This window comes from Tinamus guttatus, unplaced genomic scaffold, assembly GCF_059628265.1.
Source record: "Tinamus guttatus ecotype Peru unplaced genomic scaffold, ASM5962826v1 Tinamus_guttatus_pri_ptg000240l, whole genome shotgun sequence".
In the NCBI taxonomy this organism is placed as follows: Eukaryota; Metazoa; Chordata; class Aves; order Tinamiformes; family Tinamidae; genus Tinamus; species Tinamus guttatus.
In genome coordinates, this window is record NW_028288774.1 from 12,925,600 (window position 1) to 12,943,253 (window position 17,654).

Here is a 17,654-nt window from a genome sequence, read left to right on the forward strand (position 1 = left end):
AAAAAAGCACTGAGCCACTGGGTAAGCTCATACTGCAGAACTTCCTCTGCTGACAGCAACCATTTTAAAGCATCAACCTAACTTAAAATGCACAAGTTACATGTTTTTCTGTTATAGGTGTTGCATTATTTTATTTGCAGCATTTTATTTTCCCTTTAAAGCATTTGCTCCTAGGAGTTTACAGTTTGGTGAAGCAGTCATTCCTGTTTCAATGGCATGTTTCATAAGAGCGTGACATAGTCACACAACCAAAGTTCAGTAGAGTTGTCACACACAAAGCTGTCTGGCCATCAGTGTTACCTGTTAACTAAAACTCTTGAATCTCAGTCCCTTCAAAAAGCTGGAATATCTGTACAAGCAGGAAACGCGTGCAAGTGAATCATTTGTGATGTACACAATACCATATGTACTTCAAAGGTGCAAGACTGGCCATTCGCCTATAAGCAGAGAGAAGGACACAGCTAAACACCAGAGGAACAGATCTGGTGCCATTCCTAGGGACTTCCAGCCAGTGCAGCAGGGCTGCTGCCAGAAGGGTGGCTGCAGCAGAGGACAACTGGCAAACGCCACCAAACAGAACTTATTGCTGTAGAGCAAAATCATAACTCTTTGAAAGCCCATCGAAACCTAAGGCAGTGACTGTGCTACCTCGCATGTGCTTTCAGTACTCTACTGAGGCACTGAATACACAGGCCACCTTCAGCATTTTAAGAGATGAGAGTATCTCCAAAATTCTATTTTCTCTTCTGCAGCAACAAGTGAGTTAGACTGCATAAAAACAGTGGACAGGCTCCAGCTTTTATGCGACGTGCTGGACTTCTCATGCCACGAAGGAAAACAAGCCACTTTGGGTACTGAGATCCAGAGCAGGCTAGGAGAAATAAGGGTCTTCTTTCTAGGATAAGATAAACTGTGAAAATGTTTCAGCTGTTTTAGCCGACCAGCCTTCACAAAAAACTCTCAGTGGAAAAACTATAGCTGAAACCAACCAACATACTGGCCCAAAGCCCAACACATGTATTTCTACACGTCTGCCCTCCATGTCTGCAGGAATCTAAAGAATGAAATAAAACACAAGAATGCAGGCAGGTGACAGATAGCACACGCACAAAACCAGAAGAAGCTTCTGAAGAAGTAAAAAGAGCTGAAGAGAATTCTCAAAACTTTGATGGGAACTATTCGCCAGCTCCTGTAAGTATTAGAGTTGAGCTGCTTCTAAGTCCTCCCTCTCTGCCCATAAGCAACTTTGGAGAAAGAATAATAAAAGCCAAACAACACATGGGAACTACAGCAAGATGGACAGATGAATGGAAGTTTAACTGTTTTGCCTTTATGCAAAGAAAACATCAGACCACAGCGGCGGGAGAAGCAAAGGCTGAGACCCCTGAATTCCTGCGATAAATCTGAAGGTTGTACATTAGAGTTCCCCTTTGTTGAAAATGCTGTTAGACACAACAAAACAGAAATGTTACGTAAATGCAAGCTCTGCCTCTGACCTTTCACTCTGTAACCGTCAGGCTTCATTAATTTTCACAAGGCCTGACAGCTCTAGCATTAATACTCACACTTGCTGATCGAGCCACACAGCAGGTTCAGACTGCTACCTTCTCCTCTGAAACGCATGCATTAGGATTTCTTCCATGCTGGCAATGGAAAACCAAGTCTAAGAAACATTAAACACAAAAAACTACGTTACAATAATGCCAAGGTTGAGCCATAAACCCATGAAAGCAAGGAAGTATTGAGCAAATCTTGCCTCAGCACCTACAACTCTGCTGTGTACTGCCAAATATTGCAGCATATATGGTCCTCTGGGAATGACCACAGATACCAGAGACACTACTTAACCTATATGGTCACTTCTGAGCTGTACTGCCGCGTGTACAGCAGTACCTAACACCAAGTACTTATTTTCATTACCTCACCCATAGGTAAATCGAGCGAATTTTGCTTGAGCCAAGGCCATACCACCGCCACGTGCGGTGTGATCCCTCAAACTGCACCATATATACCGCAGACCCTAGCTGCCGCTGGGTCTGATTTCACGATGCTGTGACACTTGGCAGCAATTCCTTGCTTTCATGTCTCAACCGTAACATTATTCTAAAGTAACTGTTTGTGATTAATATTATATTCCTCTCTGTTAATAGAGGCACCACAACCTAAGTGATAATCTTTTGTTTCACTTCACGGTGTTCCGCAGCCTCATCAAAACTATTCTGACATGACACTTTTTTGTTTTGATCTTTCTAAATTGCTTTGAATTTCATTAGGTTAATCTTATTGAAACTGTTTCTTGAAACTTAGGTTTTGCCAAGTTTTATCAATTAATATATAGCATATATAGCATTTATTTGTCCTGAAGCAGGAGATTTTTTAGTTTGACTCAAAAAAAAAAAAAAAAAAAAAAAGAGAGAGAGGCAGAGAGATTTTGAGCCTTGGCAGCTGACATTACTGCCAATTTTAAGTACAAAAAGCTCCCCCAAACTGACTTCAAATTTAAAAAGCGTAAGGAGCACAAATGGCCTGCTAGCCCTTTTTCTTCAGACTTGTAATTATGTAACTCAAGAAATAGGACTTCTAAGAAAAAAAAATTACATGACTTACATACAATGAAAAAAGCTAGCAGCTATGAAATTTCCCTTTGAATTTAGCAAATTCTGCAGACAACACTCTTACTGCAAACTACAGCAGTCATCTTTTATTTTTAAAAATGATTCTTGCAGGAAGGGTAGTTCCTGTTACTCTTGGGTTTCCTATAAACAAAGCAATACATAAAGGACCAGTATGACAGCTTTGGAGCTATATGAGCACTTTTGAAGCGCTCCATTAAGTGAAAGAGCATTCACTTGGGATAATACATAAGGTTTTCAAAAAAAAATGGCTCATCTTTTGTCTGATAAAGTGGAATAGTGTTCCTCTAAACAGAATTACTCCATATTTAAACCTATAACTAGGCTAGCACTTAATTCTCTGTACTTCAGGGTCTAACCACATTTAGATACACAGAATTTTAATTTCTCTTGCAATCAAGAACATCAAACACTAATACATTAAGATCTAATGCATTAGGGCTGGCAATTTTAACTGATCTCAGCTCAGGGTGGTTTCAAATGACTCAGATTGTGAACTCTGAATACCAACGCTGAGGATGAAACATCCTCATAGGGCCAGTGGAGTAGAAATGCTCTCCCGGAACTTGATGTAAGAGTAAATTGAAAAGGAACATTTCTGCTTACTATTATATTAGGCTAGAATATAGAAATGAACCCTAATACTATCTAAATCTAATAAGATAAAGCCATCTCTATTTCAAAATTTTCAAAGCATTCTATATAAATGCATCATAGATCAATTTACATGGTACTTTTGCCAATAAGCAAAACGAAATCACAGGTTCCAATTGGCTTAACTCATATTGGAAAGTGCAAAAACAAATGCTAGAAAATGCAATTATTGCAAGCAAACTCTATTTTCTCCACTCAGGAGGGGATTTGAGGGAACGTTTTATTGCCCGCAAATAATATTTCTAAAGGCATCAATACACAATTCCATTTTCTTTTTGGAGTCCCCCCCCACACACTATTTAACTTAATCTTTTATAAAGAAACTCACCTGATTTTGAAATAATATATTGGAAGGTAGCTGATATTACTTCTGTATGCACTTAGAGTGTCTATTTAAATGATTTTTCTCTTTAAATCTTAAGAATATCACAAACCCAAGGGTCCCTGTCTCACACAGTTCCAGACCGACTTCTCAGATTTCATCCTTTGTCTCCATAATTTACAATTCCAATTAAGTCCTTTTTTTTTTTTCCCTCCCCTAAAAGAAATGAATAAAAGACATCAAAAAGATGGTCATCTTGAGAAACAATTATATAGAAAGTAATTTGAGCTAATCATAATCATCATGAACAATATCTTGGTATTTTCATATACATGTATTTTCACATGGAAAAAGGCCAGTAAATGCTAAGGACAAGGTTTACCAGAAAAAGTAAAATCTTCTTTAAAAGAAAAACAAGTCTGGAAACCAATTCTTCCCTATCTATTAAAAGAAAACTCACCCCAAATTGATGAAAATTTTAAACACAGCACCCACATCTAGATTTTGCCCTTCAAATTTTTCTGCCTTCCTAACAGGGACCTTTATGCCAGAAGCAAGACTTCCTTTTCTGTCCATGAAGTTAAAAACTAGACCTGTATCAGCCTCCTTCCACTATTTTCCAAATACAAGTAAGAAACTGGAGATGTGTAATTGCCAGAAAGATTCTCTTGTTGTTCTCCTGTCTCAATTTGTTCCCGTTATTTGGTTTCTCATTTTAAAACAAAGCAGCAGAGTCTTTGTTGCTTCTTATGCACTGAGCAGGAGGCACTCATTGCCCTCAGTCTTGCAGACAAAGTGTAGGCAGGATTTCCAAAAAGATACTCCCCAAATACCTCTCTCTCTCTCTCTGCATCCTAGGAAGGTGATAGGAACCTTTCTTACTTTTCTTACCTTTCTTACTGCTAAGAAACAAAACGAAAAAAAAACCCTCAAATATATACATGAATGAGACTTTTTATGATAACTATTTTGATTTTCCTTCTGTGACATCCTTAAGAACTTCCCAATTTGCACACAGAACCCAAATCTTGGGAATATGCTGTGGGTAAGCTGCAAAGCATAGCAGGGCCCAGACTTAACTGCTCAGCAAACACTAATATACTGTGCTTGAATTCCAAAAACAAATGAAAAATAATAAGCAGGGCTACGTAGCAAAAATAATGACAATAAATAAAAAGAAAAAGAAGGAATAGGATAGAATATATTTTTTAAATGTCTTAAAACTCTGAAGAATATGGAGTGCTGCCTAGAAACAGTACTCCAGTTTTTTAACCACTCTGTAATTGTGACTTTCTAACTCTAATTGTGACAGCTCTACTTACTGTATTTCTGATTTACCTTCATGGTTCCCTCCCAGACACTCACAGTGGGGAAAAAAAGAAAAAAAGAGAGAGAACATACACAAAGAAGACAAACAGAAACTATAGTCAATCAAAAATATGCAGATAGAGGCCTTTGTGAACCTCCAGAGCACCTTTTCTGAAGCATGTGTTTAAATTTACTATTATGCCACATAAACATAAACATTCCATTACAGTCTTTCAAGATGAACTTGGATATGAGGAATCTCCTGAGCCTGCTAAGGAAATTCCTTTTAATACCTCAACCCACAAGAGAGGTTTCTTAGCTACTAATAGAGAGAACCAAATCATTCCAGCTGTATCATGTTATTACAAGGAACTGAATTCCTCTTATACACTTTTTTTTTCCTAGCTGTTTGAAATTGTCTGAGCAGAGTAACATGTGTCCTCAGATATTTTTCTTCCAAGTTTAAACACATATACTAAACCTAGACATCCGAAGGAAAAAAAAATCCTATATGAAAAACCTGAAGCCTAAAGAAAGGACTAAGGCTATAACTACCAAAATCAGAACTAGGGATTTCTGAGCTCAAATCTTGCTTCTGCTACTGTTTTTGGCCACCTCCTCTGCCCTGGGCAAACCATTTTAATTATCAAATTATTTATGTGTTACATCACCCCAGCATCTCATGATAGAAAGTTCAGAATGAAATCCCTTAAAAATGCAAGGCACAGCTCTGACTTGTGGTGGGCAATCATATGTAGCTGAGCTACTCCCAAATGTCCTTCCAAAGCAGGTGATCAGAAAATACTGTATGCAGTATGAACTGTATCCTATAGCTATTAGGGTTTGCATGTTTCATTGGTAATGGATTTCAGTGGAGACTCCTATCCTTGATATCCTTGGTACTATTAAGTATAGAGGCCATCTGCCACAGCTGCCTGCCTTCCTTACTAAAATGAGGGTATTGTTAAGCACCCTAGCAAGGTATAAATAAATATTTCTGAAGAAAGTTCAAGGGTTATATGTAATTATATCCACGCACTTGAGTTTACAGCAGAATTTTCCTTAGATGCATATGATGCAGCATCTATTTCCTTTTGTGCATAGAAACACAGCGAAGTTTCTGGTGCCTGATCAGATATTTCTCTTCAATTAAATGCCATTCGTAAGCTGTTGTGGAATGCAACACTTGGCTCATCGTCTGTGCTTTCGGCAAGTTCGGGGTGTCTCTGTTGAATTGCTCATTTTAGCCATCATTTCTTATCTAAAGAAGGTAAAAGTCACCACAGAATGGTATGACTTGCACACCCTAAGTTTTGCAGAATATAGAGATGCCTATATTTAATCAGAGCCAGTCACTAAGACAAAGCTACTACAGTCCCTTACAAAAAGGTAACAATTTATATTTTTATTCCTTTCTGCTAAGGTTTTGCCCTTTCACCTCCAAGGCAGCATCACTGCTTTTACAGCTGGCTTCACGGAAGCATCTGTTTATGAATGGCTATATTGCTTCCACTTGAACTGCACGCACATCTCCTCCAGTCACTCAGGCAAATGCCAGAGCTCATTTCAAATACACAGCCAGAACTGCCAGTCATCAGAGCAGGGACTCTGCCCTCCGTCTGCCCCAGAACCATCCACCGGGCAGGCCAGGCCACTCGTCCAGCACCCAGCATCTTCCGACCCATCCCTGCTCCTTCCATTTCCTCCTCCTCTGCCACTCACAAAATGGCAGGCAAACGGGCCCTGCAACGTTTCTGTTCTTCCCTCAGCAGTGACTGCAAATACAAAATGCTGCTGAGAGACTTAACAGGCATGTACGAGGGAGACTGGCTCTGAAAAACATAAGGAAGTGTGGCCCACTTTCTAGCATTCGTACCCATGTTTTAAATTCAAATTTGCTATGCGTCTGTGGTTGGCTGGACTGAAAAAATAAAGAGCAGCATTCAGCAGAAAAGGAGCTACTCAGCTGTCCAGCCCAGCCTGGAACAGCAGAAAGACCCTGGTTCATCTCAAAACACAGAACTCTGGGGTCTTGTGAGGTTCCCTCACCAACGGCTCCAGGGAATTCAAAGTACAGGGAGCTCCTGAACTCTCATTTGTCTATTAGCTTGGTAAGAAACTATGCTCTGGAAAAAGCAAGTGAATCTCCAGTTGCCTCCTTTATGTCCCTGCGCTGTCTCGTTTGTCTCTCTCTTTTCTGTAGCCTCTGTCCCTCAATCAGTTTAATATTATTTTGTGCACTTCGATGTTACCTTTGCATCTTCTTGCCTCTCTCCTGGTGGAGCTGTCCCCTGTTACGCTGCTTTGTACCTTCTTCACTAACTATATCACTGATAGTGAGGTTTCAGTAACCGCCACCTCCCAGCTGGTGCAGAGTGAGAAACGGGAAGCTCTGGTGAGCATCACAAGCGAGGGAAGTGAAGCCCTGCAGGGACCCGTGCCGCTGAGCGCTGCCACGTCCCGCCAAAGGCACCTTCCAGGGCAGCGCAAGGAGAGCCACCAACTGCAGCGCACGTACACGGATACACACAGGGACTGGCCTGGCTCCATGCAGCCCAGCACCTCCCCACCCCAGCAATAACCAGCTCCTCTCTGCACACGCAACGCTACTGAAATGACTGTGCTCTGGATGACAGCGCAGGACGAAGGAAACAGAAATCCTGAAGCTAAGCTGAGGGAGAAGGAATGTTGCCTCCCTACCAGCATGCCATGCCCAGTCTCAACCAGTGCGCTCCCTAAGCAGAGTCACGGGAGATTTCAAGATCTTCTCCTGAAGGGAGAGAGGGCATGGATGGGGGAAGACAGATGCCCATTTTTTTCCTGCCCTGCCCCTTGTGTGTGCTCAATCCCTCCTGACGTATTACAGGGTCAAATCCCAAATCCTGCACTCTAACCCACTGAGATAAGAGGTTAGCAAACAAGCTACACAGGCTGCTCACAGCCAGTAAAAAGCAGCAATCTACTTCTTTTTAATAAAAAGGAAAAAAAAAAAAAAAAAAAAGTAATTCTTGGAGCATTTATTAGCCTCCTCTTATAGGTGATTAATCTAAGATAAAGGTCTGCCACCCTTGCATTAACATAAACTCTTTCCAATATTTTTAGCAGATTTTCACTCACAGTGGTTATTTGGCCATGAAAAAGTCATTTTATACAAATCAGAAATGCAAACCAACATTTCTGTGGCTCTGTTTAAGGTAATCTCACACATTTCTCCATATGCAAAACCAAAAAGAGCAAGGGAATGCGGGGAGAGTGCAAAACCCTCAGACCATTCCTGTTGTCTGCTGCTTCTGTACTTGTATACGATATAAAAGAGTAGTGATTAAAAAAAAAAAAAAAAAAAAAAAAAAAAAAGGCTGTAGTAGACAGGACATTGCCAAGCAGCTTTAAATTGAATTACACAGCCTGCTAATCTTTACGATGAGATAAAATTTCTCTGAGCGCTACACATGATAGTAAAATCTGCAGCTCTTTCTCCCTCTCGCCTCCCATCTCTCCCCTGCAACTACTGCTCTTCTCCTAAGCAGCATAGTGAGGCCCTACCAACTGAAAGGCCCTTTTCAGAATTAGATAGTATTAATATGGGATGTGTTGTGAAAAATTTAAGAGATATTTTTGTACTCTATTTTTGATGCAACATTTAATTTGTGACAGAATAAATCAAAGGTGTACAAAGAATACATACTTCGACTGCCTTCCATTGGAATCGTTCTCCTATTATGAGACATAGCTGCTGCTGCAGCAAGTCTTGAGGAAAAATCTGATGACACTGTCTATAAAATTTTCTGTCTGGGTAGTACTACTTGTTTCATGCCTACTCAATGCAATGATTGTAAATCTTTGTTCTGTTTTAAAGGAGGTTTGCTGAAAAAAGGGAAGTGAAAAAAAATTATTTGGGTTGTTTTCTACATTTGTCTTGGTTATGATTTTCTATTTGAAACCCAATCTCCCTTCAAGTCAACAGTAGTACAGGGAAGCAGACCCAAGAAATGACAGAACAATTACTGTGATTAGAAGTCCGGTCCAAGAATTGTGCAATACTTGCCAGTGCTCATTGGCTCTCTTTTTTTCATTGAAAATTACCAAACATGTTAGATTTAAACATATAAGGAAACACATCAGTTTGGAACATTATTCTTTCTGAAGGCAAATTTAACCTGAGCCAAGTATTCTAATGGCTTTCAAAGGCCACTTTAAATTATAATTTGATTGATCATGGCAAGTTGCGTAGAGAATATTGCATTGCACTTCTATTAAGTTATAGTGACTGCAGCTAAGATACAAACTTATAGCTTCGCTGCATTCTACCAAGTAATAGTAAAAAACAGTTTCTTCTGAAATTTCTTTATGAAGAAAATTACCAGGAAAACCAAAAGCAAAACCAAGAAACAACTCATCAGGGCTCCACGATTCTCCAGCTCGGACCATCTCCCAAGGAAAAAGCCGGCAAGGATTGTGCGCAGCAAATCACACTAACGCCCTGAGGGAACGAGTGGGATCACAGAGTGCCGACACCAAGAGAGGAAGCAGCAGCTTGAGCTCTTGGTAAAATAAGTGTATCCCGTCTCAGTGCCTGCAGCCAGGTGCACTCCCCGCAAGAATCACTCACAGAAGACACGGCTAATTTCAAAATGAGCCTGAGCACTTTTTCAGGAAGTTGCTCTCTGAGCAGCTGTGCAAAACTCATACATGCTTACCGGATTAAAGCCATGTCAGCATTTTCTTTCACTTTCAGTAAATGCAAATTTTTTCAAGAGTTGAGAGCTTTGCTCATCAAAACGTTATTTTATGTTTAGTCACTTAATTATTCATTCTAGTTATAACAAGTGGAGCAATGCAGGGTTCAAAATATGCTCCAGATGGTAAGAACAGAAATCAGAAATAAATCAGTTTATTAAAAATAGGAACAGATTTGTTTTTATTGCCATAATTTTCCTTTAAAATATTCAGAAGCTTCCTTTTGGTTCTGATTTAGTCCGGAATGCGCTGAGCTAATATTCATTCCTCTGAAGGTAGAGTGCTTCAGAGCTTACGGCTTTGTTTTGATAAAAAAGATTCATGTCAGATGCTAAAATAACTCACATGAGAAAGATACTTGGAAGGAACAAAAGAGTAACAAGCTCTGGAAGACACACAGTTGGTCACAATGAAATTCTCTGCAACATACATAAGCAAGAGGAAGACACAGGGACAAACACCCTCAATACAACACTCCTGGGTAGGAGATGTGGCTGGACCTCCTAGGCAACTACACCCTGTTCGCCCTCTTGCCCATTTTGCCGTCTCTTACATACTACAGGCAGCAATTCCAGTGCAAAGGAGCTACCTGCAATAATCAAATGTCTCACAAAATAAGGCCCATTGAAACATCAATCCCTACTAACACTAAAATGTATCTAATAGAGCTGAAATTTTGGGGGACTACAGACATATATGCAACCTGTCAAGTTAAATGAGCTTAAACTTTCTTTTCCTCTGATTTTAAAGGAGTATAACGTTGGGGAAAAAGAAAACACAGAACAAAAAGGAAATTTTTACTTTAGCTTCATCAACACCTTTTCTAATAATAGAAGGGTATATTACAGATAAGGAGAAATTTGTGCTGATCCAAGACCATATACATTTAATTATTGGACTATTCACAATGTTACTCGGTATCTCACAGAAATACTGCAGTAATAGGATAAAAACTAAAAGAAACATGCATTCGGAACAAAAGCGAGACACGAAGAAAGCACAGAAGAGTGATACTGCCAAATCCCAATATGACTCAGAAGAAAAAAAAAAAAAAAAAAGCTCAGCTCCACTGCTGTAAACTGACAGTGCTTTCATCTACTGGATTAATCCATCTCAATTTTGCTCAGTTTCTCCAGTGCATTACAATATCTTACCATAACCTTTGCATGAATAATGAAAAAGATCAAGAAAGTCAGGCTATTAGTCAGGACACCATTAAACAAAAAAAGAGGCTAAGAGAGATGCAAATCATTCACATACAATAAACATATCATCACTCATTAAAGACGCATCTGTCTGAATCTGTCTTCGCTTTTTCTTCAATTCTTTGAAGTCACTTCCCATCACACAAAAAGGAAGTATTAATTATGAAAACAGAGCTCTCTATAGATACTCTGTATTTTAACCCCATATATGACCAAATGAGAATGGATGGGAAAAATATGAACAGTGATAATATGCTAAGTACATTCAGTAACAAATATATTGGGCAGCATCTTATTTCTTTATTGGTTCCTAGTGCTGTGTTTGCTCTAAGGTCAGTTAAGTTACTATAAGAGATTTTTAATGAAAACAATTATAAATTTAAAATAACTGTATTTAAAGCATTTAACAGTCAGTAAGGTCAAGTGATTATGACAGTTACAAGACCCAAGGGACATGTTCACACCAAAACAAAGTGAACAAATTACCTCAGCCAGCACATGCAATCTCTAAGTGACCACAGAGGTTACTCAAGAGTATAAGCCCATCCAACTTTCATGCAAAACCAATAATGAAAATTTATCAGCCAAGGGGGGAAAAAAGCACCAGAACCAGTAAACGTTCTAGAAGAAGCTGAGAGCTAGGAGGAGCAGGAGAAAGGATGCAGGAAGCTTTATTTGTGACTAAGGGAGACTTCATGTCATGGAATGGACAGGCAAGATACTGAATAGGCTGCACTGAGGCACAGAGGCAAAAGATGCAAAATACTAAGCTACAGTGTTATCAGAAGTGCTCTCAGTCCTGCAGCACACTGGCATGTAAAACACCCAGTGAAGTAAAGTTTAGGCAGTAGTTCAGAATACTCATCTTCTACCTTTTGTTTTGGCTTTCTGTCAAGAAAATTCTGCCAAGAAAAACAGCAAGAATTCTTTAAGATTCTTTAATAGGACAGTTACCGTGTCTTAGTTATCCCATCACATGTCCCAGTGCAGGCATAAGGTAAGTAAGATCAGCTCTTGCTTTGATCCCTCGAAGTATGAAAGACCTAGACGCCGTATCTTCATTTCTGTTTTGTAACAGGATTGCCTGTAAAGAAAACCATCCACCCAAAAGACACAAAACCCACATCTACAAGAGCAGCATATTCTTTGATGGGAATTCTAGGTGCTTTGCTTTCGAGTATGGTCCTATCAAATATGATGCAAAAGATGCAACCTAGCACATGGCAAAGCAGGATGCTGTTCTTTGCCCCTGCCTGCCACTGGGAATATTACTATCTAGGTGGGTCATCATCTCACAACCATCAGAGTATTCATTTTCACAACACCCATAGGAAATAGCAAAATGTAGTCACTCCCATCTCATAAATGGTATCAGTATGAAGTCAGACATAGAATTGATAAAGGACATGCTTAAATACAGTGTTTTGAGATCCATGCTTAAATCCACAGAGGAAAAAGTGAGCAAAGGAGCGAACAGTACCCAATGCAGACAAGACTCCACAGGGGAGCGCGTCTGCAGTCTTACTTTGGCTGGAACCTAATACCTGCTACTGTTTTATATACAAAATACGAATGCAGTGCATTTGAAAAGGAATGAAAGACCAAAAGAGAATATCTCTGTATCTGAGAGGTAATACAAAAGTTTCAGGCCTAAGTTGTTAAGTTCTCTCCCTCAAATCTTCCAGGCAATTTCAATGGCACTAACTGTCAAAGAACGCAGTTACCTTTCTTATCATACAGACGTCTACACAGACTATGTATTTGCTAAGAAAGCCCTATGATTAAGTACTGAGGCTGGAAGAAAGCCTATTCCAAGGTTTATAATTTAAATGTTTATATGCAAACATTAAATCAAGCATGCACATGACAGAATAATGCCACCATGAAATATCTTTTAAAAACAAGAAATGCCAAGTGGCTGCTTGTATGCTAAAAATCCCCATGGAAAGATTAAAGTAACAGCAGCAACGTACTTGGAGTTGTCATTGTCAAACACAAGGCACTGGACACAGACTCTGGCTCTAACAAATAACACTGGTGTGACGATCCAAAGCGCAGAGAGGAACTTCAGCAGCCACACACTGCTGTTTACAGTGCTCAAGGTAGATTTTGGAAGTCTCCTGTCTCCGGAAGGCAACTTCTCTACTGGAGCTGCCTGCTGTAAAAAGCATCTGTTTAGACTGAACCTGCTTGAACAGTAATACTGCCTAGGTTCTCTGCGAGGCCTGGACTCACTCGCAGGGAAGCAGTGCAGCCTCGAGCTGCCCTTCGCTTGCTCGTCTCCCCATCCCATTTCCCAACACTAGGTCCTTGCTGAGAATGCACAGAAGTTGGTGAATGTGATTTCTATTGTGCTTTTGTCTTTTCACAACCAAAAAGACCAAGGATGTGAAATCTCTTATTTTAATAATTACTTTTCTAAATCTGAATTGTCTTCATTCATCTATGAAGCATCAGCCAAGGAGCTCCAACAGAATAAAGCAAAGCCATGAACACCTTGCAGAGATGCGGCCAGCATACAGTGGGCAGGAGAGGGTGCAGCATGATTTCCAAAGCTGTTATATAACGCTGTAGCCTCACTCCAGGAAGAAAACATTTCTGGAAGCTGAGCTGCTTGAGTCACCTTCACCTTCTGAGTATTTCTAGCATAAGCAGTGCCATGGCAGTACGCAGACAGCCCACCGGTAACAGGAACACTCTGAAGAGATTTCCCTCCTTCATTCTGGTCTTCTGCTGTTGCACCCTAGCTGCCTTGATCTGAAGTCACACATCATCAAGGAACAGCTAGCAAATTTGACAGACTAAGTAATGCTTCTGCCTAAGAAGCTCTGTGTGCCTGTGCTCTAACTCAGAGGGGCAATTCTCCTCATTCCCCTCATCCAAACAGTATTTTTGATGTTGCCACTCTCAACCACAGGGCAAAAAAGAAAAAGAAAAAGAAAAAAAAAAAAAAAAGGACTTCCATCAAAACATGCTATAGCTTTCACCACCATTCTAAAAGAAGATAAACATGAAATTCAGTGGATAGTACCTTCGGTTGTGGACATATAGCTATGCAACACCGTACGTGTTAGTACCAGGCGACACCACCCCTTTGCGCACACAGAAGGCTACAGGGTCCTTGTATCAGAATGATAGTATTTTTCCCCTCAAGACAGGGCAGAAATAAAGTCAGATCTCTGGATTTGTCTTAATTGACAGAATCATACTGAAGTTAGAAACAGCACATCACATGAGGGCAAGTGAAGCAAAGGTAGGGGGGATTTCCAAGTTCTCTGATTCAATTAGGAGGCGGTGACTGACACTTGGACAGGAGAGGTTAATTGGGGTCACCAAAACGCAGTAATTCCTTACCTAACCAGTCATTAAACTTCTTAACCTCTGAGGGCAGTCCCAGTTCGGTGAAATCACCCGTGTGGAGAAGGATGTCCCCATAAGGCATCTGGATGCCATCTGTTCTGGAGTGCGTGTCTGAGACGCAGACAAATCGCGTGTGGCCCGCTGGTTTTGGAGTGTCATACGGAATAGGGTCGACCCTAAAGCAGACACATAAAGATCTCATAACAGTTACAAGATTAAATTCCTCACATCTCATATTTCAAACATCAACACAAATCTATCCATACGTAATTACACATGAACATACACACACATTTATACACACAACACGCTGAAAGGAAAGACTCCATAATGCAACACTGTCAAAAACCCAGAAGGGACCACAACACTTATCAAAAACTTACCTGTCAAGGAAGTATGTTAAAGGAATTTCCATATGATATAGCCAGTTTCTGACCATTTAAACATTGGTGGGTGTTTAGAAAATTGATTAAATATGGATGAAAACAAGTTTTCAGAAACTTTGACCTCAGCCACACTTTCCTCCATCACCTGCATGCTACATGAGCAGGTGGCATGAGCCCCTCTAGCAGGTGGCTGGTCCCTCCCTTCACCTGAGCAGCTCCCAGAGCCGAATACATTCAGTGCTGCAATGAGGAATGGAAACTGCAGAACTGAGCATGCTCATAACTCCTCACGCATACAAAAACTTGAGCCTATCTTCCAAGATCTATAAAATCAAGAAATGATGCAACAGAACATTGGGTAACCCTGGATAAAAAGCATTTCTTAATTAATATTAACAACTTAGTTCAAATGGCTCTTTGCAAGCTACACTTCATTGAAATGATCTTACCAACTGCAGTAAGTGACCCAGCATAGAAACTTGTGTTTTTTACTTCATTTAGGCAGAACAGAGGAAGATAACAGGGAAGAGACAAGTGGTTTAGGCATACTTAGTGGTTAGATGTTCTAGTTTGTATGAAACGACCTTAAAGTACAAAAGGTGAGCCACCATCAAGTCCAGGACAGCTATTATTTCACTGCAGAGTCACCATGTTTTGGTTTGCTCAATTTTTCTCCTCTGGAGACTGATGTATCAGGTTGTAAATCGACACCTCAGTAACATAACATCTGGATTAAAACCACAGAAAAGCCCATCCTAACTGCATAAAATTTCAACCCATCCCAGTGATGGGCTACTTTATTTATGATTAGAGCTTAGAATGAGCTAGAAATTTTGTGGTATGCAAAAGATGCACTGGAACAACGGTCCAGTTATGTCTCAAACCACCACAGCAATGAAAATTAGCTCCATATATTTTCAAGTACCAAAAATAACAGTTCTCTAAGACTTACTGGGATGAACTGGCACAACAACAGACATTCAAGAATTGTTGTCTGAAAGCAAAGAAGAAAATTCAACTCTCTAGCAGCTCTCTAGGAGCTCTAGGAGCTTTGCTTTCCACACTGAATGAAAAGCATGTATGCAGCACAAGCAAACTGGGAATCTGTTTTCCTTAAATACTCAGATTTTTAATGAGAAAATACAGACCACAGAAGCGTTCCATTATCTTTCCTAACACAAATGCATCCTCATTTACATGCTGAACTATATGGAAACTTACATCGATGTCTTAACTTTGGCTCCTCACATAGGTGAGAGAGGCCAAAGGATCCTCCAGGGACTGATTCAGCTTCCTGAACTGGGAATAGTTTAGAATGCTTCAGGAAACTGAAGCCCTATGGGGACTGTTCTGCAATGGAAAAAATATTCAATTTAACACAAAAAAATGTTTTACTGTTTTTTTTTTTTTTTAATTTGGCAGAGTATTTACTAATAGCTTTAATTTCAGGCATACATGGAGGATCTTATTTCTTAGACTGCATTTTCCAGGTAGCAGAAGTTTTTCCAATCAAGATGTATTTGATTGCTCTGATCCACTGAGCTAACTTGCAAAATTCAGGCTCTACAAGATTTAATATGGCCTTTATTTTACAAACAAGTGTTTTCTGTGAGATATAATAAATAGGAAATGAGGCACTTGCATAGATTCTTATTTTTGCCTTCTCATTTTTTAGTATAGGACCTCCTTTTTCTTTCAAAGCATCAGGTATTGTTAGTTGAGGCATACAACTGGTTACTTCTACAGAAAACCAGTACAAAACCTGAACTCCCACCAGAAACAGAGCTTTCTCCTGCTGTTAAATCAGAATTTAACAAAGCTGCTGCCATACAGAAACTTCACTTACCCATCAAGGGTAAGCTAGGCAGGCCATAGGGCTTTCTTATCTGGTCCTTCAACATAGATTCTAAAGGTAACTTGATACTTTTTACGAATATGCCTCGGAGTAAACACAGGGGACTCAACATCTCTGCACTTTGGAGCACATTTTCTCGAGACACACAAAAACTGAATCACTAGCACTTTCCATCACCCCACATGCCTCGTTCAGACTCTCCCCACACGAGTGATGACTGGCACTGGCTGCCTTTGTGGAGACCCTTCTGTTCCTGCATAGCCATAATGTTTTTCCAATCCCTGCCATTTCTTCTCAACTGTTCCACTTTACACAATCCCTACTAGTGTCTGACACTGAAATCTGGTTTAGGATCTCTTCTATTCACGCAATGACTTGACTTACAGAAAATTCCATGATCTAAATATCATAAAGTTTCTGATTCCTCTTTCTCCTCTTCACATACACTACAATGTTGCTGAGTAACCCTTCTTCTATATCTAAACTTAATTTCTTCCCTATTCAGTCGTGCTTGACTAGTAAGTATTTGAAAGTGAGATGCTGAAGGTTATTGTGTCCAGTCCATCAATTTTATCTTATTCAAAACAGTCCTTCAATAGAAACTTAATAAAAGTGGTGTTATTGCTAATCCTAAAGATTCACATTTCTTTTTATCCATAGGAAAGCGTCTTGCCAGATTTTCATTTAGCAGTGTATCACAAAAGGAGCGGGCAAGTTAACCTCCACACACAGCGGGCATCCTCCCGCCCAGGGCCGTCTATCCTGCCGGGCCTCTGCTCCCCCCGCAGCCGCGCTCCGGGCACTGCACGCCGGCACCTCCAGCAGCTCCAGCGCGAGCAGGTGTCTCTCACGTGTCTGTCTCTCCTCACGGTTCAACACGAAATAACTTCAGCCCTGCTCACCATGAGCCTCTGCCAAATCACAGTATGTACCAGGTAACTGAGTGGCTCCTTTACCAGTTGCTTCAGACACAGCACACCCAGCCAACTCTGACAGACTCCACCACCGCCGAAGCTCTGTTTTTTCAGTCTTCCTGAGCTGGCAGACTGAAGCACTTTGCAGATTATCCTACCACTGCATTTGGGCAAGCATGTTCATGGAATGATACAGTAAACATAACACCAGCATGATTTAAATGTTCATGTTTGGATTAATGCAGTAATCAGAAAATGGAAAACATAACAAAATATTCAG

General features: G+C 40.2%; 1 protein-coding gene across 1 annotated transcript in view; it reads right to left on the reverse strand.

Annotated features, from left to right (window-relative positions):
- Window positions 1-17,654, reverse strand: part of MPPED2 (metallophosphoesterase domain containing 2) — an 86,087-nt gene that overhangs the window by 43,253 nt on the left and 25,180 nt on the right. The window contains exon 2 of the mRNA XM_010226631.2: window positions 14,214-14,395. Within this exon, the coding sequence (XP_010224933.1) occupies window positions 14,214-14,395 (182 nt within the window). The remainder of the gene's footprint in view (window positions 1-14,213; window positions 14,396-17,654) is intronic.